This window comes from Podarcis melisellensis, assembly GCF_964234715.1.
Source record: "Podarcis melisellensis genome assembly, chromosome: 8".
NCBI lineage: Eukaryota > Metazoa > Chordata > Lepidosauria > Squamata > Lacertidae > Podarcis > Podarcis melisellensis.
The window spans coordinates 54126150-54149955 of record NC_138540.1 but is presented as its reverse complement, the minus strand read 5'-3'; the positions used below and the strand labels follow the sequence as shown (position 1 = coordinate 54149955).

Here is a 23806-nt window from a genome sequence, read left to right as displayed (position 1 = left end):
TTCAAAGGCAGCCCCACATTGAAGGCTCCAGGTGGCTGAACAAAACTCCCAAAGCACAACCCTCTGAAAAGAACATTCAGAATGGGACTGGAACCATTGTGAGCAGTGCCACCCACCCCAAACATCCACTCCAGTAGAATACGATGGTTAATGGTACAAATGCTGCTGAGAGATCATGGGGAAATAGCGGGGCATGTTTCCCTGCCCTCCTCCTGACAGAGGTCAGCATACCTATTTACATACAAAGACCACAGGGGCCATCTTAGAGCACTCCTTCCATCTCTCTTCCAAAGAGAGCCTTGCATCTGCCTCCTATGTTGTGTGGCTGCATCATATTAAAATCAAATAAATCCCCCCCTCCTAAATGATTGATTATGCATATACATATTTATGAAGGCGTTGTGGGTTAAACCACAGAGCCTAGGACTTGCCAATCAGAAGGTCAGCGGTTCAAATCCCCGTGACGGGGTGAGCTCCCGTTGCTCGGTCCCTGCTCCTTCCAACCTAGCAGTTTGAAAGCACATCAAAGTGCAAGTAGATAAATAGGTACCGCTTTGGTGGGAAGGTAAACAGCGTTTCCGTGTGCTGCTCTGGTTCGCCAGAAGCGGCTTAGTCATGCTGGCCACATGACCCGGAAGCTGTCTGCAGACAAATGCCGGCTCCCTCGGCCAATAAAGCGAGATGAGCGTCGCATCCCCAGTCGGCCACGACTGGACCTAATGGTCAGGGGTCCCTTTACCTTTTTAAATGATACTCATATTTTAAAAAATAGAAGCAAGTGGTAGCTTCAGCTATTACTTTGTCTCTGAAAATAATTTCAGGTGCCTTGTTGGTTCCAAATAATAAATGCTGTTTTGTACAACGTATTGTTGCGAGTTTGGGGTGGGGGGTTAGGCTGTATGCCCGAGTCCCTTCTAATTCCTGGATCCAGCAAGGGTTAAAATCATTGGATTCCATTGTTAGCTGGCCAGCTGTGTCATGTAGCTGAATATTGGAAGATTCAGGAGAGATAAAAGAAAGTCCTTCCTCATGCAGGGCATAGCTAAACTACAGAACTCTCTCCCACAGTAGGCAGCCATGGCTACCAACTTTGAATGGCTTTAAAAGAAGGTTAGACAAATTTGTGGAGGCTATATAGATGATGAGGAGCCATGATTGCTATGCTCTGCCTGCACAACTGGAGGCAGTAATGCTTCTGAATATCAGTTTCTAAAAACCACAGGAAGGACAAATGCTGCTTGCACTCATGTACTTGCAAGCTTCTTGTGGGCATCTGGTCAGCTGCTGTGAGAAGAGAACACTGACCTAGATGGGCCACTGGTCTTATGTTCTCATGTTTCTTGATCGCTTGCTTTGCCCCAACCAAAGGCAGCCCAGCAGTTTGCCTTGCGGTCGCCTCTTCCTATGCTTGTGGCATCCATCAGTCTCCCAGTCCTTTTCCTCACTGTCTCTGGGTGACCCCTACTGGAATGATCAGTTAACTCCCATGCAGCAGACACATCCTGCAGCTCTATCTCCCTTCTGCGCTTAGCTCCTTTCCCCCTTGGAATGCTCCTCCTTGTGGCAGGCGGTGGCCTTGTGTAGCTATAAAGCAAGTCTGTCCTGTAGGCTGTACTGTTCTTGGCCCACTGAGATGACTGCAGAACACTGGCCACATACAGTTGCTCAGGGCTGGCCCAAGACGTTTTGCCGCCTGAGGTGAACCACCCATCCAGGGAACAATGGGGGAATAAGGATTTGCATCGGAGAGGTGGGGGAAGGAAATCAAAACAACTTTACCTGACGGTTGAAGTGGGACTCAGAAGGAAACAGGCCTGCTCTGAATCAAACCAGGTAGGTGCAGAACCCAGGAGACCCAAAGGAAAGCCCCCATTTCCTCCCTGGGGGTGGAAGACCAGCAGCACCTTCTATTTGTCAAGAGGCTTCTGTAGAGGTGGCATGGGGGGGGAATAGCCAAGGAGGCAGCAAATCTGGCCTTCAAGGAGTGTGCAGCAGCCATCAGCAGCAGCAGCAGCTAATGCATTCCTTGGAGGCCAGATCTTCTGCTCCATGGATCTGCCACCTGAGGCAATCCTATTACCTAGCCTCATGGCCTGCAGTCATCCTGCAGTCACCCATGCCACCAAGGGCAGGCCGCAATTAATCAAGGACCTTCATGTGGCTTTTACCCAGTGTTTTGGGTTCTGTGGGACTATATTTTTCTTCTCAGCAGAAAGGGGGGATGACTGGCCAACTAGGGATGTTAAAGAACCTTCTCTGTAATGGACCAAAAACTGTGCAACTGTGTCCTATCGATGCATGCGCACTGTCGTCTTGTTTACTTGTTTATTGCCTTCCCTTCACCCTCAGGTCTCGGGTGGGGGGTTTACAGTATTAAAACACCATATTCAAAATGGTTTAAAACACCTTACAACCATAAAAATAAGATGGGTCCTAAAAACAAGTGTCAAAAGCCAGGGTAAAGAGCTTTGTACCAGAAGCTGTATAATGAAGGTGCTGGGTGCACCTCTGTGGGAAGGGGGCGCCACAGATTAGGGGCCGCCACAGAGAAAGTAGCCAGTTACCCAAATTCTAAGCCCCAGAATTGCCTTCAAAGTCCCAGAGCATGCCTGTGTACTAGCCAAGTAGTTTTTGTTTAATAATTAAAAATAATGACAATTCAATTTATTTGTAGTACAAAATATTTGTACAGTGGTACCTCTGGTTAAGAACTTAATTCGTTCTGGAGGTCTGTTCTTAACCTGAAACTTTTCTTAACCTGAAGCACCACTTTAGCTAATGGAGCCTCCTGCTGCCGCTGCGCTGCTACTGCACGATTTCTGTTCTCAACCTGAAGCAAAGTTTTTAACCCGAGGTAATATTTCTGGGTTAACGGAGTCTGTAACCTGAAGCGTATGTAACCCGAGGTACCACTATAGTTCACATTCTTCAGGGAAATTTCAACAATCCTACGATGCTCCAATTTGATATACAGGTAAGGGAAGACTAATAACTAAAGACTACCGCAGCCCAGCCCTCCAGATGTTTTAAACTACAACTCCCATCAGCCGAAGCAAGCATGGCCACGTTGGCTGAAGCTGATGGAAGTTGTAGTCCAAAACAGCTACTGGATGCTAAGTTGGGAAAGGTGGCCTTTGTTCTAGGGTATTACTACTTTACATATAAGCCAATTCAGTGGAAATGTCTAAATTTGAGAGCAGGGCAGGGCATAATGTATAGGAATGAAGTGAAATGTGATTGCCTGATTATGGCTTTTCCATATATATACCAGAACTGACATTAATTTGAGACTAAAAACTCCTACTTCCCCTTTGCCCTCTGTATTCAGTGATGGCCACTTTTAAATGGCTTTAAAGGGGGACTGGATAAATTCACTGACAAATGGCTTTCCATGGCTACTAGCAAAGATGGCTATATTTTGCCTCCATGGTCAAATGCAGTAATGCTTATACCAGTTGCTGGAAACCACAGGAAGGGGAGAGGGCACTTGTACCTGAATCCTGCTTGCTAGTTTCCCACAGCCACCTCTTGGCCAGTGTGAGGCCAGGATGCTAGACCAGATAGGCCAGGGGTGGCCAACTCTCAAGTGTCTGCGATCTACTCACAGAATTAAAAACTGGCAGTGATCTACCCTCTTTTTTGGGGTTCAGGTCAAAGTTGCTGAGCTTTTTTTTAAACAAGGAAGGCCATTGGTCTGATCCAGCAAAGCATTACTTATGTTCTTATCTGTAACTCAGAATTAGCTTTTCCTCCATACTATCCATCGTTGTTTCACTGATAGCGAAATCAAATGAATGTTATTGTAAGTTAGCAGCATATACTCCTATAGTACAGTAAACGATGCTGTTTTAGGACTATCAGGAATATATAAGTCAGGAGGTACAAAACAAGCCGCTGAATCAGGCTCAGTCATGGCAAGCCAACAACTGTCAGCTGCTCCCTTTGATCTGGTCCGATCTTTCTTCAGTTCGCTGAAATCTTTCTAATCATTTGTCTTTGATCCCTTTGTAGAATTCTTCAAAGGGCTTCCAAATTAACTAACACATAACCAACCCTTACACACACAGAAATTGCATCTAAGCCTTCGCACATACTTTTATTTTCACAGTGCCAGTGGGCAGCTATAATGCTTATCTTAGATGAAAATTTGGGGAAGGGAGACTTTAATGGTGCAGATGCAGCACAGCTGGGATAGCGAGAAAGATTTTTTTGACCATTTATTGTGCGCACGTTATGTGACTGAAAGGTGCCAAAGAGGAATGTTTTAATTTCATTTGGGGAGGGCATTGAGGACCACCAAGGCTGTTAAACTTAAACTGACCACTTTAAAGTCCTCTCAAGGTACTAGGTCATGGGCATAAATCATCCTTCATAGAAAGGGAGCATCAATATTGCTTAGGAAGGAGAAAATGTGATTTTGAGTGGAAGGGCTGGTTCAATTTTGCCCTTTGATCCTTTGCAGTCACTTCAAGCAATATCCTTTTATTTGCTTACCATTCTAGTCCTGATTTAGGGTACAACCCTGTACACCCTTACCTGGGAGTAAGTTGCACTGAACACAATGGGCCTTACTTCTGAACAGCACTACAGCTCCAGCAAGAATGAGTGTTCAGAGATATTGGGAGTTTTAGTTCAGCAACATATGGAGGCTTAGGTGCTCTTTTCTCTACAAAGTTGATGCCTTTAATTGCTATTTTAAATGGTCCTGCACTGAGATTTTGGTTTTAATGTTTTGTGTTGGCTCCTTGGGCTTTGAACCAAATACCTCTACGTTTTTCTTTCATGCATCTGAAGTGGGGCTCTAGTCCACAAAAGCATATGCCATAAAGAGTATTTGAAATTTTAAACCTATTGTTGTATAGGTTGGAAGGACTCTCAATTTAACAGCCTCCAGGTGGATCTTTGTTCAAGCTTTGCCACACTGAATGCCTGCAAAACCACTTGTCTGACTGAACCAAGTGTTTAAATGAGCTTTGTACATGTGTTTGTATTGAGCAGTAAAACTGCCTCACCATCCTTGAGCTGCGGTGTTTGTATAACGCACCCCTTAATCTCCAGCTCTCTTCTCTGCAATTAATTCATGATAGGGGAATTGAGCGTGTCAAACGGAGAAAGACCCTTTTTGAGCAGCTATTCTGGAAGAAAAGCAACTTAGATGTGGCTCAAGTCATTTTGAGAGGCTACAAAAAGGAAGTAGGGGCCCAGAAGCCAGCTTTCTCCAATCTGGTACCCTTGAGATGATTTGAACTACAGCTCCCATCGTTCATAGCTGTTAGTCATGCTACCTGGGGCTGATGGGAGATTTAGTCCAACACTTCTAGAGGCCACCAGGTTGCAGAGAAGACTCTTACCTGCTTTTGCCTCCTCAACACTTCTGTTGCCTTCAGAAAAGAATGACAAGACCATGTGAGTCAATACACACACAAAAAGGGAGATGTAAATGGCTGGCTCCCCATGAGGTTCAGGCCCCTGTGAGAACAGGATGCTGGACAAGATGGGCCTCCTTTGGTCTGATCCAGCTGCTGCAGGGCTCTTCTCATGTTCTTAATGGCACCACTTTGTTATAATGCCAGAATGGGCCTGAGGGATTCCCCCCCAAGCCCTGCTGCAGAATGAGGGCCCATCAAGCAGGACCATGCAACTTTAAACAGTTGTAGTTCGTTAAGGGTGCTGAGAGCAGTTAGAAGACCCCTCTTCGAGTTACAATTAGCAGAGGGTAGTGTGGAGCTGGAAGAGCTTCAGAAAATGGGAACCCAAACCACCAGGGGACTAGAGCAACTGCCCAATGAAGAACAATCATGACACATGGGGTTTAATTAAGAGAAAAGAGGCATGGCAGGCATGTAAGGCAAGGAAAAAGTGGATATGTAAGTTTTCTCCCCCTCTCATGACAGAAGAACTCATAGGCCTCCAAGGAAGGCAGATGCTGGAAGATTCAGAACAGCGCATAGTGTGCTCCCACAAATCTGCTTGGCTTTAAAAAGAGGATTAGACAATTTCACGAAGGTTAAAGATTCCTGATGGCTGTGTGCATGAGAACCTTCATATATGTATCATGTATATATTCAGCTCAGGATGAAACCAAAAGGTTAACTATATCATGGGAAAGAGCCAACAAAACCATTAAGTGCTTAGACACCACATTCACACCTCAAAATAAAAGGAGAAAAACACAAAGCAGCCATGTTTAGTTAACTGTGGTATAATCTTGTACAAGTTGGGGTGGGGTGTCTCACAATGGCACCAGCTTCACAAGATACAGTGCAGGCAAAGGGTTTTTTTTTGCTGCCGCCTGTTGTGCAGCTTCCATCTAGGCAATACAGAGTGGAGCTGGAGCAGGAAGTGAGTGGGTGGGGGAACAGTACCCAACAGTTACAATTCAGCTGCCACAAACAGCAACTAAACAGCATTTTCCAGGTGTCACAAGATTAAAAAAGGTTTTGTTTGCAACAACGCTCAAAAAAGCAACAAGGCTAACCGTTAACAGCTAACAAGTGAAGAGAGGCCAGAACTGGTGAAAATAGTGCTATTCCGGTTAAGAGTGGTTAACGAAGCACAGACTACAACATCGATCTGGGTGTTTGGAGGTTGGATTGTCGTTGGCACGCAGCCCTCCTGCCCTCGGATCAGGCCCGGTGTTTCTTGATGAAGTCGATCAGCCCGTTGGTGGAGGAATCGTGAGATGTCACTGGTGCATCAGATTCCAGTTCTGGCTCAATTTTCTTGGCCAGCTGCTTTCCAAGCTCAACGCTGGTTTTTACATACAAAGGGAAGGAAAAGGATGGATTTAGGCTAGAGGCCAAAGGCCTGGCTTAGACACTGGTTATAACCTGGTTTTCCTCCAAGAAGCTTAGGGCAGCATGGGTGCAAATTAGCAAGGCCTGCAACCACACAATCGGTGGTAGGCAGTGCAACCTGAGGTGCACAGGGCAGGCTTTGTGGCTGAGCACAGGATTGAACCGAGGTCTTCCCAGTCCAAATACATGCTAGCTAGCTGTTGAGCCACACTGACGGGAACAGTTTTACTGGCTGAGAAGAAGCAATCCAGAATGTGTATTTCCATGGTTACTAATCTTGATGGATATTGCTCTGCCTTCAGTTTGGAGACAGTAATGTTCCTGAATACCAGTTGCTGGAAACCACAGGAGGGGAAGAGGGTTTCTTGGGCTCAAATTCTGCTTGCACATTTCCCACAGGTGCCTGGGTGGCCACTGTGAGAACAGGATGTTAGACTGGATGAACCCCCTTTGGCCTGATCCAGCAAGGCTCTTCTTAATAAAGGTGGGATTATTCCCCTTAAATAAAGGGGAATAATACATTCCCTTCAGTTTATGTTTCCAACTATGTATGTTTAATGGGACGTGGGTGGCGCTGTGGGTTAAACCACAGAGCCTAGGACTTGCTGATCAGAAGGTCGGCGGTTCGAATCCCCGCAATGGGGTGAGCTCCCGTTACTCGGTCCCTGCTCCTGCCAACCTAGCAGTTCGAAAGCACCTCAAAGTGCAAGTAGATAAATAGGTACCGCTCTGGCGGGAAGGTAAACGGCATTTCCGTGCGCTGCTCTGGTTCGCCAGAAGTGGCTTAGTCATTCTGGCCACATGACCCAGAAGCTGTACACCGGCTCCCTCAGCCAATAAAGTGAGTTGAGCGCTGCAACCCCAGAGTCGGCCACGACTGGACCTAATGGTCAGGGGTCCCTTTACCTATGTATGTTTAACTTTTGCTTTTTGGGGTGTTTTTATTTATAAAAGCATAACCAAAAAAAGCAGGAGGCTTTTCAGTAAGTGCAGCTTGGTTGTCTGAAGGGGAAACTTCACTGCCATCAATTGTGTGAGAAGATCAGTCCAACCTGTCAAGAACATACCTGCTTATCCTTTAGTAAAGTTGCTACAGCAATAGGCCAAGGTGCAAATAGCTTATTCTTCCACTATGAAACAAGTTTGGCCTAGACTGATCTTGGCTCCTTTCAAGTTCAGTGGGAGTCCAACCCCTAGGAAAGCAGAGACTCATTTTGCAAGGAAAGCCCCTCCCCCCATATACATGAAAGTGACTTACCCCCACTGGTCATAGCTGTTGATATCCCATACAACTCCTTGAACAAAGATCTTATGTTCATACATCGCTGTAACAGATGAAAGAAGACAGGCAGGATGAATAGTGAATCTTATAGAAGACAAAGCAACCTATGATACAAATACTCAAGAGTAAGACGTTTACCAATTAAGGCTCCAAGGATGAATGGGTTAAGCTTAGTAAACACAATGGAATTGGTTGGGCGGTTTCCTTCAAAGACCTATAAAGGAAACACAAAAGATAAGCATTTATTATTACACTCTACTCTTCAGACACCTGTCAATAATGCATCTTAGTGTTTCACAGCCAAATCATCAGTGAAAAACCGTAAGAGCTACAGGGTGTGCCACTTCTTCAAATCTCCCCTTGAACAAGCTTGTGTCTGAACATTTGGGTCCTTACGGCTCATAAAAGCAAAAGCTCAAGCACCCATACTCATCCCTTGTTTGGTGCCTGGCTGTCACCAACAGGCTTAGATTTGTAGTGTCCTTGGAGCAGGGACCTGCCTTCCCTGTAAGACTCTAAAGACAATAAATATTTTGATACCACTTCAAAACAGATGACTGTTCAGGCCATAGTGTCAAACTAGTCTTTGCCTGTAGGTGGCTCAGTATCATAAGAACACTAGAACAGCCGGCAGGATCAGACCAATGGCCCACTTAGTCCAGCATCCTATTCTCAGAGTGACCAACCAGATGCCTGTCGAAAACCAGCAAGCAAGAAGAGTGTTCTCCCCTGCTATGGTTTCCAGCAACTGGTATTCAGAAACATTACTGCCCCTGACAGCTAATAGCCACTGACTGCCTTTTCTATTAATTTGTCCAAAACTGTTTTTTAAAGCCATCTAAAGCTGCTGGCCACCACTGCCTTCTGTGGGAGCAAGTTCCACAATTTAACTCTGAGCTGTGTGAAGAAGTCCTTTCTTTAGGGAAGTTTTTAATCTTTGATGTTTTATCGTGTATTTAATATTCTGTTGGGAGCTACCCAGAGTGGTTGGGGAAACCCAGTCAGATGGGCGGAGTATAAATAAATTATTATTATTTCTTTACTGTCCTGAATCTTCCAACATTCTGCTTCATTGGATGGCCGTGAGTTCTGGTGTTATTGAAGGACAGGACTTTTCCCTACCCACTTTCTCCACGGTAGCCATAATTTCATCAACGTCTATAATGTCACCTCTTGCTCACCTTTCCTCTAAGAAGCCCCTAACACAGCAACCTTTCCTCACAGGGGAGTCACCCTGGTTAGCCTTCAGTTTATCCATCCAGTTGCAAAACCATGGTGCAATGCCTGTGAACCACCCAGGTGCTTGAAACGGTGCTGCAACTGAGGTACCTTGTGTGGAAGAATCTTCTCCAGGGCATCCCCGCTCAGCCCAGAAGCCTGCAGCTCTTTACGAGCTTCGTCTGCGGTCTTCCCTTTCATTAAGGCCTCAGTCTGGGCAAGGAAATTGGCCAGAAGGATCTAGCAGGAAAGGGGAGAGAGAGAGAGGCCTGTGTCATTTTCTGTGGTGACCAGGATTAGGACAGAGAGGTGGTTTGCCTTTTCGTATTTTAGATACCCTGCTGCTGATTTTCTCCATCCTTTTTTAAAAAAAAGTTTAAAAAACACATAATAAAATAGATTTGCATATCACAACTGTTCATATTAATATTTTTATTTCTATTGCCAAGGATTGGAATACCACGTGGACAAAATTTCCCTACAAAGCAATTCCAGCTTCATTTAAGGAAATTGCACTGAAAGCATTCCAGAAATGGCACCTTACTCCTCTATGCTTGGCAAATATATAAATCCAATTCATACCCCATGGTGTTGGAGGGCTGCAAAAATAAGGGGCACTTCTCGCACATGTGGTAGGAATGCAATGAAGTTGCCACATTTTGGGATTCCAGCTTAACAGAGATCCACAAAATTATTGGCCAACACCTAAAAAAAGGCAAGTGAGCTAGCCCTGTTGAATTTATTTCAACTTAAATGCTCATTTTAAGCTATTAATTGAATATTTACTGGTAGTGCCCATGTTGGCAATTGCCAGATTTTGGAAGGTGCCAATTTCAGTTACTATTAAAATATAAATGGTTAGGGCAGGATTGCAAATACTATGATTGAAGGAAGTGAAATCCAAAAAGGAACAATGAGGATAACTGCCTTTTTAACCATGATTATTCACCCAACTCCACCCCACCCCCACTTCCCCAAAACCAATAATTGATAGCACTGTTATTCTAAAGCAGCAATGCTGCAGCAAGCAAAGGCTATAGCAGCCAAGTCTGCTGCTTGTGGCTGGAAAGCCAAACAGGAAGTTTGTGACTGTTGCCATGGGCACAAAGGGGCAGTCCATTCTGTACTGAGCACCGGATGTTAGCTCAGAGTGTGTCATATGACCTGTACAGGATGTACATGGGTGGAGAGTGGAGTTTATTCTAACTGCTGATGAGTGAAGACATATTTTCTCTGTACTGAAGTAAAAGACAGGAATAAAAGATGTAAATAGATTTCTGTCTGCTTCTTTCCCCTCCCTGGGGACACCAAAGGGGAGAGAGGAAGAACGGTGTGTTCTTCTCACAGTCTGAGAAGAATTGCCGAGACCTCGGCTGCTTATCAGCAGAGTGGCGCAGCCGGGAGGTCACAAGGAATATTCTGCCGGTGCCTGGAAGACTGGCACATCCCTCTGACCGGGCAGAATTCTAACAAGCACATCCTATAATTGGTAAGCTGGTTGACACATCTAGTGTGCTAAAAAAATGTATCTCTGGCTGGAGGCCTGTTGCCAAGTCCCTTTGCTAGCCACTGCCTCCCTTTAAAGCAAGGAAGATGGAACCTATTCACTTCTGATAGCACATGCTGGAATCTCAGAACCCAGAGACTGGGCTTCATTTCTTACAAATCTCATCAAAGCAAGAAGCTGAGCCAAGCCAACTATGCTACACAAGGTAAAATATATCCACATATGTATGTATACATATTATAGAATTATGCCAAATAGCAATTTTGTTCAATGTACTTGTTTTATACACAGCTATACTTCAAAACCCTGTGCTGGCAGGAGCTGAAGTCCAGGTTGGGCTCAACAGACATGCAAACTGATTCAGTACAGCAGAACCGTGACTTACAACCGCCCCTACTCGCGAACAATCCAACTCGCGACCGCGTCAAACCCGGAAGTAAATACTGGGTTTGCCATGATTTGTGCACGCGCAGAAGCAGCTGCCGCTGTCTGCATATGCGCAGAAGCGGCTGTCCGCAGATGTGCAGAACTACACAGCCACAAAATGCGCACGCGCAGAACGGCGCTTCTCCCAGCGACCCAGATCGACTCACGAAAGGACCTCCAGAACGGATTCCGTACATGAGTAGAGGTTCCACTGTACAAGGGAGTGTCTTGAGTTTGTATGAAAGCATCTCCAAATAATAATCTCTTGCAAGGATCTGCTTTCTCTGTGGTATGCAAGTTTTCCCACATGCAAGAAACTGCTTTGAAAACAAGCTATTGGTTGTTGGCCATTCACCTTGTGATGCAGCCCTTTCCTGATAGGATTCTGCGTCTGGACTGGGATGAGGAAGTCACAAGGGATCATACGAGTTCCTACCAAAAAATAAAATAAAAATTATGAGAGTCTCACTTGATGCAGTTAAGTTACTTTACAGAGATAATTAAGAAAACTTGTTCTATAAGGCTAACCTTAGGAAACAAATTCTAATTTGCTGCTTTAGTTTTAAGTGACCTGGCATCTCTGCTGCTGCAACACACTGACAGTGGCTTATGCAGATGCTTACTTCACATCAAACTGGAGCACTATTACAGAGGCCAGATTAATAAGTGCCTGAGATACATCAACTTGCTCTCTGCTACGCCAAAGGACAGAACGTGAACCAATGTGGTATACTAGTGAAGGTTACAAGGTCTGGTCAGGACCTGGGAGACCAGGGTTCAGATCCCCAAATCAGCTGTGAAGCTCACTGCATCACCTTGAGCCAGTCAACCCCCTCTCAGGCTAACCTACCTCACAAGGTTGTTGTGAGGGTAATACGGGGGGGGGGGGGACTGTGCATGATGCCTTGAGCTACTTGAATGAAGTGTGGGATATAAGCAATAAAAACCAGATGAATTTTAAATATGTGTAATTTGCAGATTTCAACTGAACACGAGAAGACGATCTTTGCTGGGAGTCCTACATGACCTGCTCCCTGCTTTAACTGATCTATTACCACCTGGCCACAGGGTGGGTGGGTGGGTGGCTGACTGGCTCCCACTACAGAAACTGGTGCTCAGATTTTTGTTGGGGGTCAAGATTTAATTGTGTATTTTTATTGTTAGACCTTATTACGACTCATGTGGGGATTGTTTAATTGTATACTTGCTGAGATGTTTTCATTTACTGATCATGACTACATAATCTACTATATATATATCTATATTTGTGTGTGTGTGTGTGTGTGTGTACATCTTTTGATGTTGTAAGCCACCTTCAGCTGGGTTTAACTATGGAAAGCAGGCATGGAAATCAACAACACTGAAGTTGTTGTTTAACAGTGGCATAGGTTGTCTGGATATGTGGGTTGCTCTTATTAGGTTATTAGGTGCAGCTTGGTCAGGCACCTGCCTGGTCGTCCTATATTGCCTTTTCTGGACGAGACACCGCCTCTAAAGCTCCTTCCAACTCTGGGATAACTGGCTCTACTAAAATGTTCAGAATATGGGATCCACTTTTCAACATACCTTGATGGATCAGCTGATAGAAAGCGTGCTGCCCATTGGTTCCAGGCTCACCCCACACAATTGGACCAGTATTGTAATTCACACGAGTGCCCTTCTTGGTGATGTATTTCCCATTGGATTCCATGTCTCCCTAAGTGACAGCAGAAGTTCAGACTTAATACATAAATCATCACCAATTCAATTTATTAGTCACCTTAGAAGTCTCCAAGCTACTTGCAAAGGTATAACAAAAATAATAATCATGAAATAAAACTCATTTCAATAAAAGACATACAGTAAAACATCAGCAATGCAACCATATATAGGCATACATAGTACTAGAATCAGCCAGAACAGAGGAGACACACACAGCTAATTGTGCACCACCAGGAGGGTTGGACAGAGACCTACACTCAGTGCAGCACTGGCAGCCTGTGACCCAACAAGCCACAACTCTTATTGGTGGAACAACCCACAAACTGTAATTAACGTGGATGCTTCCCTGCACCCAACGTACATTCAAGGATCCTTATTCCACTCTTAAGATTGCAAGCCTGGATTCAGAGAGCCGACCAACCGATAAGGAGCACAAGGGAATGACTCCAAGGACAACGACTCCTTACCTGCTGGAAGTATGCTGCAAAGCGGTGCATGTACTGGTCGTAGGGCAGAAGCGCATGGGTCTCAGTCCCAAAGCAGTTGATATACCAGACCCCCAGCATTGCCAGCAACACGGGCACGTTCTTCTCCAGCGGAGTGGTGCGGAAGTGATTGTCCTGTTATGCAAATAAATGGATATAAAACACACCCATGTTATCAAAACCAAACCTACAGCACACAAGGGCCATCCTGGACCCAACTTCAAACACACTCATGAAACTCCAGCTTCTTTAGAGCAACGCAGAGCTGGCTGCTAGCAGTAGAAAGCAGAAGTTTTTACTTTGTGAAAGCCAACAGTGCACTGGGCAGAGGGGGAGATAATACTAGAACCTCTGAACATACTGGAAAGTAAGAACCCATTCAGCCAGTGGTGCTTCAACCAGTTCCTGTAACTGTGAATGGGAGTTGCATGGATTTTCACTGTGTATGACCAATGCTTGCGATCTACCAAGCCAGAGAGATGACTGATTAAGAATTTTGGGGGGGATGTTTCTTGCTTGCCCTACATGACCCCAGCTAACAACCAGGTTAAAACCTTAAGAAGAGCCCTTCTGATCAGGCTGATGACCCATCTAGTCCAGCATCCTGTTCTCATAGTGGCCATTCTGAGGCCTTAATGGAAAGCTCTCTTGAAGGACCAGAGTTCAAGAGCAGCACACTCCCCCTCCTGAGGTTCCCAGCGACTGGTGTTCAGAAGTATTACTGCTTCCGGTGCAAAGCATATCAGAATTGGCTAGTAGCTACTGATAGCCCTCTCCTCCATGACTTTGTCTAATCCTAGTTTAAAGTCACCAAATAGGTGGAGACACAATCATCTGTGAAGAATACCCAAATACTCACCATCCAATGGGCTCCAGCAAGCAGCTTCTCGAAGTTATCATAACCTAAATAGATTTTTTTAAAAAAAGCAAACACCAGTATTATTAAGTGGAAACGCCTGTTTGCAAACCACACAACTGCAAAATTCTATTCCTCAATGTTTCGTTTGCTTGCTAGGTTTGTCAAACTCAAAAGCAGTTTGTGGTTTAGATTTTGATGATCCAAACCCAACGTGCCTGTACAATTTAACCCTACTGAGTCAACACAGCATTCAATTTGGAAAGAAGAGAAGAAGGCTGCTCCCTGCCCCCATTTTCATTAGATTTCTATTCTAGTTTTGAGAACCAGAAACAGCTATCTGCAAAGTTATGAGCCACTCAATTTTTTTAATAAAAAAAAGTAGTTCGCTTTCTAAAATATACTTGATTTTTTTTTTAAGCCCCCAAAACCAAAGGTATCAGCCCAGCATAGTAGCAGTAGAAGATATCATGCCAAGAACTCTGGGTACGTACCAATATGTAGAGCAATGGAGAGGCCAATGGCAGACCACAATGAATAACGGCCACCAACCCACTGCAAACAGAAAAGAGGGTAGGGTGAGAGGAAAGTCATTTGAGAAGATCAAGGTATTCTAGGCACAAACCACCAGGGACTCCTCTGCAAAGCACTCCAGCACAGAACCCCCAATTCACTTCAACTGGGTGCTTTCCAGATATTTTGAACTACTCCTTTAGCCCCACAGCCAGCGTCGCTGATGGGGGAGTTTCTAGCCCAAAATGTCTGGAGAGCAAAGGTGGCTGTAGATTGAGTCCATGGCAGAAACAGGCATTGTAACAACATCTCTATATCACTTGGGGGTGGGGAGTTTACAGGAAAAGTCAGTCAAGTATTTTTAAATATATATATACTGCTTGATGTAATATATTATAATGTTTTATAAAATAAAACATTAGTTATTGATAGAAAAGAGATATTAAAAATATGCAAAAGATGGAAAAAGTAGCAAAATAAAAATAAAACATGCAACTTCTGAATGTCTGCATAGGTTTGCCTCATAGGTTTGCCTGCATAGGTTTGCCTCAAGTTGTTTTAACAGGCACCAAAAACTAGTGATGGCACCTGCCTCAAATCAAGAGGCAAGGAGTTCCAAAGTGCCTGTTATTGTTTGTCACCAGTGGCCATTACAACATAAATCACAAAACAGATGTTTTAAGCAAAATTACTGTGGGTTGTAGCTACTCAGAGCAGATCACTGAAATTAATGCACCCACGTTAGTCATGCAAACAAATTTCAATAGGTCTACTATGAGTAGAGTGAGCACTAGCTACAACCCTGGAACTTTTGGATTCTTAGGACTTAGAAAAGAGGGATAAGGGGAAGTTTGACCCACCAAACTAGGGAAAAATGAGGGGCCAGACGAAAGGGAGCGAATGGGCATTCCCAGCGCCAGGTCTTTCAGGATATGCATTTGGGGCAGAGCTTTGCCGCCTGAGCTTGGGCACCTTAAGGAGGAATCTGGCACATGGGAAGTGGGAAAGGGACACCTTTCTATGGCAGGAGGATGAGGTAAGGAAAAGGTGCAGCCAAATCCTTGGACGGTCATGAACTTTGGATTCTTCACTGCCAGGCAGTTTATGATAAGCTCAAAGGTCGAAGTTCAGCCCCAGCACCACTTTCAAGATCTCAAGCAAGGCTGACATTTGACCTTTTTACTGACCTAGATTATATACAGTAGGCTCCCATCAGGCAAAATGTCACAGCTTATAATAACTCATGGAGACCAGAAGTTGGGAGCAGCAAACTATCTCCTATTACCAGCAGCTGTCTAGACTGAAATGTGTTCAGAGGCCTCCTAGCCTGACCTTTGACAAGTTCCTCAGCAAAAGAGCCAAAGAGGCCAGACTTTCTGCAGTGTATTCATGGTGGTGACCCCTAAAATCTGCCCTTCATCAAAGCTCCCCCGCACTGCAAATATTAGCAAAGGGGAGGGGGGGTCAGCACATCGCTGCTGCTGCTGCGGAACGGACTTTAATTCTATCCCAAACTGAGGAGGGAGGTTCACACCTGGAAGGCATATACAGTTCCTAGGAATTATCAGGTCCTGAGGCAGTGATGCCTACCAACCTGTATGGCTTTAAAGATTGGGCAAAGTAATGGAAGCTTTCCTTCCCCCCACTTGGTTAACACAAGAAGAAGAGTTTGGATTTGATATCCCGCTTTATCACTACCCGAAGGAGTCTCAAAGCGGCTAACCTCCTCCTTTCCCTTCCTCCCCCACAACAAACACTCTGTGAGGTGAGTGGGGCTGAGAGACTTCAAAGAAGTGTGACTGGCCCAAGGTCACCCAGCAGCTGCATGTGGAGGAGCAGAGATGCGAACCCAGTCCCCCAGATTACGAGACTAGCGCTCTTAACCACTACACCACACTGGCTCTGGATGTTTAGGAGAAGACTCTGATCCATTGGTGTGTATCTGTCTGTGTACATGTTAACGTATGTTTGAGCATTAACAGTTTGTTGTTTTAGTAAACAAAAAACTAAGAATGTAAGAAGAGCTGTCTGGATCAGGCTGATAACCCATTTAGTCCAGCTTCCTATTCTCACAGTGGTCAACCGGACGCCTCTTCTGGGAAGCCCACAAGCAGGAGCCAAGCACAAGACCTCTCCCCCCACCCCCCGTGTTGCTTCCAGCAACTGGTATTCAGTAGCATTGCTGCCTCACAACAGGTTCCTGGGTGCAGAAGTAGGCTGCATGCAATGATTCCCTGTGTATCCGAAGGAAAACGTGTATGTGGGGAGCCTGAATTCTAGAAGCGTGAGAAGCACTGTCCTATTGTCCAATGATAGACTTGCATAGCAGGTTTTACTTACGTCCCAAAACTCGAACATGTTCTGAGTGTCAATTCCAAAGTCTTTAACTTTAGGCTAAAAAAGGGGAAAAGGGGGGGGGGAGAGAGCAACAGTTAGAGATCAGATTGGTGCTAGGCAGAGAAGCCTGCAAAAGTTACTAGGGCTGTGGCTCAATGGTGGAGCAGCTGCTTTGCATAAAGAAGGCCCCAGGTTCAACCCTCAATGGGATCTCCAGTTAGGGTTGGGAAAATACATAATCAAAACACATTCAGTGGCTGAGAAGCCGCAGTAGGAATGTTTATCAAAGCAGAGCTTTCTTGGGAAACCCTCAGCAACACTATTTACATCTATAGGGACAGAGCACCCAATATATTATTGTGACTGTATTTCTTAAAGAGAGAAGGAAGAATAAGGCCACATTCACACTATACACTAAAAGCATTATACCACTTTAAACAGCCAATGACACCTCCCAAAGAATTCTGGGAGCTGTAGTTTGCTAAGGGTGCTGCTGAGAGTTGTTAGGAGACCCCACCCGATTCAGCAAGGAGTGCCATTTTGGCAAGTTAAGAACCAGCACACGTAGGATCAATTCACTGTAAGTCTGTAGAATATTTCAAGAAATTCCAATAGTACTGCTTTCTATTTCCATCATATATTTTCAGCTGTGGCCCAAACAAGAAGCTGTGGGCCAAACACTGGGGGATTTAGGAATGGCAATGGAGGGGAGGGGGTTAACCCTTTCCTTCCAGCCATGCAATTTCCTCAAATATGCTACAAACTCGGTAGGGGAAGACCTAAAGTCATCAAAATGTTCCCACATCTTCAAGGCAACAGCTGTTTTGTAAAACAACAGGAGACTTAGCATCACTGATCTCCTACATCACATTACTTTGATCCCAACACTGCTATTAAATTGTTCTAGAAGGGCAAAAAACTACAAAAACTTACAGTAAACTGAAATACTCACCCCGTTGGTAGACAAGGCAGCAAAGTGCTTGGCCACAGCCGCAGGCTTGAAAGAAAAGGAAGGAAGGAAGATTGTTGGATAACGAAACAATCAAGATATTCTGAACTGCCACGACAGCCCTGGAAATCATAACTAAAGTTCAGAGACCACCACTGCTGCTCCCCCTCCCCAAGGCTAAATATCCTATCCGGGTTTTTTTTCATGGAATCTTTATTCAGCAAAGGCATACATCGTTTTAAAAACTCCAGCAAAATTTAACTCATCATAAAGCCAGCAGTCTAAAAAAAAGGGAAGTCCTTCATTCCTAAAATCACCACCACAATAAACGTTACTGAAACCACCAGGTGAAAGAAGATGTTAAAACCTAACATACTAAAAACTGTTGCTACCACAAAAATTGGTTTTCTGCCTGTGTGTTTGTTTTTACAGAGTGTCACATGAATCAATGATATCCTGTACCCTACAAAAAGATTCCTGCTATGCTTTACGCAACAGGCCTTGTCCAAAGGGATGCCAGACAGGCTGCAAAGTGTTACCAAGAGCTGGAATAATGAATTGAGTTTGCACTTCAGAGCATTCCCAACACCAAAGGTGCAGCCAGGTGGGAAATCAGGTAGGAGGTGGGCAAACTGCCTTTTGGGAGGGAGAGCATGTCAGTCATTACTGAGCTTCTTATCAAGGAACATCAATAAGCTGAGGAAAATCAATGTTTCTGAGAACACAACATGAAAGCCACTCCCTCAATTAATATTCAATTAAGATAAATATCAACTCAAGTATGTATTCCCTTGGGACAGCATTTGCTGACTGTTCTCCAGAGTAGCTAAGCTTGCCTCAAATATTATTACTAGCTGACCAACTGAGTAGAGTTGAGCTCCGGTTTATACATAGCAGGGGTACCCAACATGGTACCCCCTCCCCAAGTCTCTGAACAACAACTCCCATCACTCCTGACCTATGGGGGCTGGAGGAGGTGGGTTGTACTCCAGCAAACCTGGAAGGAACTGTTCCTGCTGCAGAAATGAATTCACCTGAGGAATGAGCACAACCAACTTCCTTCTCAAGACTTTACAGCTCACCACCATGCAATGATGGCATAAGCACACAGGGGTACTTTTTACCAGCTGCAGCTCATACACCGGTTACAAAAGCACAGCATTGGATCAAACCAACCTGGCATTTAACAGCAACACCACCAGACTTGTTGGGCACAGAGGCAGAGCATAAAGCAATGCCAAGGATCCCCTCCTGGGCATTAAACGGCGTATCAATTAAACAGTGGTATATTAATATTCTATCATTCTAGAAAGCAAGTTTAGGGGTTGAAGATAGTTACATTTGTTTTAAAAAGCACGAAATGGTTTGGTGTGTTTTGTATGCTTATATTGGGAGGAGTATAAATAAAAATATTATAGTGTACCTACTGTAGTGTACCCACTGCTTGCACACTGAGCTTGCCTCGCTTTCAGTCCCCCAGAAGTGCTGGATCCAGCCCTGAACTTTCCATGATGATTATTCCAACCCAGATTCCAGCCCTCCAGATTCCAGCCTATTGGAACTGGGGTTTTTTTTTTTGGGGGGGGGGGTTGTCCTGGTTTCTTCCTAGCGATTTCATCATTTTTAGAATTGGAAGGTGGTGGGGAGGCATTTTGCAAGAGCAACATGTGCCAGTAAGAAAAGGCTGTTTAACTGCTCCATACCATGCAGCAATTAACAACCTCTCAACCCCAGCTTCATCTGCAGTTCAGTGTCTGCGGTGTGTCTTTTTTAGACTCCATTAAACAGGCAACTCTGCCCCTCCCATCAGGATAAAGATAGTTATAGCAAAGAAGCAGCACATCCTTTTAGAAGTTGCTGGAGAACGCGGGGCTCCACTTCAGGGAACCTATTCATAGTTCAGGCATCTGCCTTTGAAAAGGCCAAGTCCTGTCTCAAGTAAAACCTGGTTTCAGGCTGCAAAGGAGTTGCCAAATATCAAAGGGGCACTCGCTAGCTTGCCTTTACTCTCATGTTTCCTTGCAGCCCAACTGGCTCCAAAACTTTCCCAGGGAGGAGTCTGCTAAGACACCTCAGGCCTGCGCAGATGGAACGCAGGCTCTCCCTGCAACAACATTTGCAGGCCTGGAGTCTGCCTGAGGGGCATATGCTCCCTTCTCATGACACAGGAAACTGCCTGCCCTCCATTCCTTCTCCACATTCAGTCATGTCCACCAACAGTCACCTGGCTCCCTCATAAACCAGACTATGAGGCAATGGTTTGAGATGCATTTGCAAACCATGGCTGTGGAGGTAACTGTGGTTAGTATAGGTGCAGAGGACCATAGCTAAATGCCAATGAAGGTGGACAAACACATTCTGAAGACTGGCTCCCAGTTTGCAGTTTCAGCTGGAACTTTTGTAGAGGATTCCAGCTACAGTTCTATGACCACCTGGGCGAAAGCATGTAGCAGTTCCTAGCAGGAATTAGGACAGCAGAAACGGCATCCAACACTCTTGCACCAAAAATATTTTAGAGATGGAGAAGGCTTGCCAACCACAAGTAAAAATTTGCTTCCATGGGACAAGGCAGGAAATGTTTACTGAAGCTGACTCCCATCTCTTTCCTGGCTACCTTTATATCTACATTAGTCATTTGCCCCTTTACAGATTAATTTATTTACACAACTGAGCACATAACCAAGGAACTTTCACTTACATCTTTAGCAGCATTTAGGAACCACTCTTTGGCTGTTTCAGCATTGGTAATAGTTTCTTGGGTGGTAAAAGTCTGTGCACCAAGAGAAGAGGGGGAAAACAGTTAAAGACTTAGACAAGCCACTTAGGCAACTTTTAAGGAGCAGAAAGCACAATGAGGAAACTACAGGCAAAGTCCAAGGTGCTCCCATCAGCACAACTAGAGCTGCCTTGGCTCACACATTTTAGCAGTTTCTAGTTCTTAAATATTTCTTTATAAAATATAATTATTTGTATTATCTTTACCTACATTATTATTATTATTTCTAGATCTGTATTTTGAAAAGTTTTTTGTCCGCCCATCCACATTCAGATAAAAGATATAACCAAATCTAGCATGATTCCTGTGATTGAGAAGTGGGTTTTCATCTTACGTTTGGATCCAATTGGGTGCCATTTTGAAACAAGATGGCGGACAGAACCTTTAAAAACTCCACCGATTTTTTGGTTTCTTCAAATTCCCAAGCAATGCCAGCTACATAGTACCAACACAAACCATCTTGTGCACTTCTTTGCCTTTTTTACTTAACGTTCTCAAGATGCTGAATTCCATCACATCTGCACTTTCCCCTCAAAATTGCAGCACACACAATCCCAATGACTACCTTTTGAGAATTTAAAAGTCACTTAGAACTCTCACACACTTTGGGTAATAGCCACCAGGACAATGACCTGTGCAAGCCCCATTCATTACAATGAGGGCATGCACTGGAGAACATTCAGATTGATGGGGCCCTTCCTATGATTGCTAATTTTAAACTTGCAGGAAGATTTGAAATCACTCAAGCCAATAATTGCTCTGACTGATCTGCTGTGGATCTAAACATGGGGCCCTTTGTTCCCCTTGATTTTCCAGACAGTCCCAATTTGCTCATCAGCAAAAAAATATTTCCCCCTTTATGAAACACGTTGACATGGCCAGTCATGCAGTTCCGTCAATATCACCCTGCTCTATTGGAGTTTATTCAACCATTAAAATGTAGCTTTAAGGACCAACATCACGTCCTCCTCCTCTCCCATCCATCTCCCAAAAATTCTTTCATTATATAACAAAAGACTAGTTTATAAAGCAAGCTTTTTTTTAAAAAAATGCTATTCATCCCTTTCCAAACCTAACCAATTGTCTAAAGGCATCCAGGCAAATGAGAGCCATGAGATGCTAGTCTTCTCTACAGCATTCAAGCAGGAAACCTAGATTTATTTCTTTTTCAATAAGTCTTATACCACACCTTTACCCAAAAGTCGATTTCAGGGTAGTGTGCATAAATACTTAAAACCCACAATACAATATTAAATGCATCAACAAAACGATTGCATAAACATACAGCAAAAATCAGAGGAACTGGGGAGTTCCAATTCACAGAACAAAGTCTATAGGTTTAAGTTCTCTTCCCGCTTAAGCTTCCTAAACTCTTGCCTGCCTTTTCTTGCATTGCAGGGGGTTAGACTGCATGACCCTTTGAGTCCCTTCCAACTCTATGGTTTCTCAGATAAAATACTGAGGAACCCTAGCAAAGTACAGCTTGCATAAAAAGCCAAGTGTCTGAAAAATCAGTGCATCATCTATCGTGTTTTCCTCCTAGTTCAGCTAAGCCCAAAGCCAGCAGGCTTAGCTAAACCTACTGGCTAACAAATACTTCAATAAACCAAGGGCAAGCTTCTCCCCTGCCTAGGTTGGCATGAGCAAAGGCAATGTGCTGCAGCCTTCCCAACCTGGTGCCCACAATTTGACAACAATTACCATCAACCCCAGGCCATATGATGCTAGGGCAGACTGGGGTAAGCCTGGTCTAGAGAGGTCACCTTTGCATGTTTAATCCTCTACTTGGCATGAGCTGCTGATGGATTAAAGGACTTGGGACGTACCTTGGATGCAATGATGAAGAGTGTAGTCTCGGGGTTCAGCTCAGCCAGAGTTTTGGCCATGTGGGTACCGTCGATGTTGGAGACAAACCAAACACGAGGACCGCCCTTGGAATATGGCTTGAGGGCTTCTGTCACCATGAGGGGGCCCTAAAGAGAAAAGGCTGTCAGAGCAGCTAAACATTTAGACCAAATGCTTCCTTTGCAAGGAGAAGTCACACAGCAGAACAGCTCACCAAATCTGATCCGCCAATGCCAACGTTGACCACATCAGTGATGGCTTTTCCCGTGTAGCCTTTCCAGTCACCGCTGCGAACTTTCTGCAAGTACAAAGATGGCCTTTAATACAGTGCTTTCCAGTAATTCCAGTAGTTAGAATGTAGGACTAGGACCTGGGAGACTAAATCCCCACTCAGCCATGAAGATGGGACAATCATTGCCTCTCAGCCTAACCTACCACACAGGTTTACTGTGTGGACACATGGTGAGGAACTGGGTGCTAGATTTCAATTGCTTGGTGGACCACTTGCTTAGTTTAGTGGGGAGGATTCCAGGAAAGAGGGGAACGGGTAAAGACCATCTTGCGACCTGCGTCAGCTGGGTTGTTTCTCTCCCACTTACCAGGCCATCTACCAACTGCCCTGTGGGAAGGAGCCGGGTGACTTTTTAATAAGTTAATATTGTTTGTTTAAAGTTAAAAAATTAAATTTAATACTACTTGTTTTCTGCCTTGGAAGGAATTGTACCCTAGAAAGCAGCATATAAGTAACTGTAATAAATAAAAAATAACAGAGCATCCAATTCTATTTAAAGTGGCATTTTCCAACCTTGGTCCCCTCCAGATGTTTTGGACTACAAAGCAGTGTTGGCTGGGGTTCAGGGGAGTTGTAGTCTAAAACATCTGGAGGGGAACAGATGATCAGGAACGCTGATCACATTCCTGAATACGAAGCCCAGTTATATGGACTGTGATCTCATACAACCTTTGTTATTTAAATCTATGTAGTTTTGTGTATATATGACGAAGGGTAGCTACATTACTAGACTCTATATTTAAAAAGTTGTACTCTCAACCCTACAGAGCATGCCAAAAAGTCTACAGCGAGGAATATTTTGCAGAGAGAGAGAACTGGGCT

At 44.5% G+C, this 23806-nt stretch overlaps 1 protein-coding gene across 1 annotated transcript in view; it reads right to left on the bottom strand.

Moving 5' to 3' along the window:
- Positions 1–6186: 6186 nt before the first annotated feature.
- The window catches only part of GPI (glucose-6-phosphate isomerase), a 34087-nt gene continuing 16467 nt past the window's right edge, over positions 6187–23806 (bottom strand). Inside the window, exons 5-18 of the mRNA XM_081921654.1 lie at positions 22907–22990; positions 22674–22820; positions 20770–20841; positions 18075–18119; positions 17126–17179; positions 14767–14827; positions 14276–14319; positions 13399–13551; positions 12797–12926; positions 11586–11662; positions 9409–9537; positions 8218–8293; positions 8056–8122; positions 6187–6750 (exon numbers count right to left, since the gene is read on the bottom strand). Of these exons, the coding sequence (XP_081777780.1) occupies positions 6627–6750; positions 8056–8122; positions 8218–8293; positions 9409–9537; positions 11586–11662; positions 12797–12926; positions 13399–13551; positions 14276–14319; positions 14767–14827; positions 17126–17179; positions 18075–18119; positions 20770–20841; positions 22674–22820; positions 22907–22990 (1263 nt within the window). The 3' untranslated portion in view covers positions 6187–6626. The remainder of the gene's footprint in view (positions 6751–8055; positions 8123–8217; positions 8294–9408; positions 9538–11585; positions 11663–12796; positions 12927–13398; positions 13552–14275; positions 14320–14766; positions 14828–17125; positions 17180–18074; positions 18120–20769; positions 20842–22673; positions 22821–22906; positions 22991–23806) is intronic.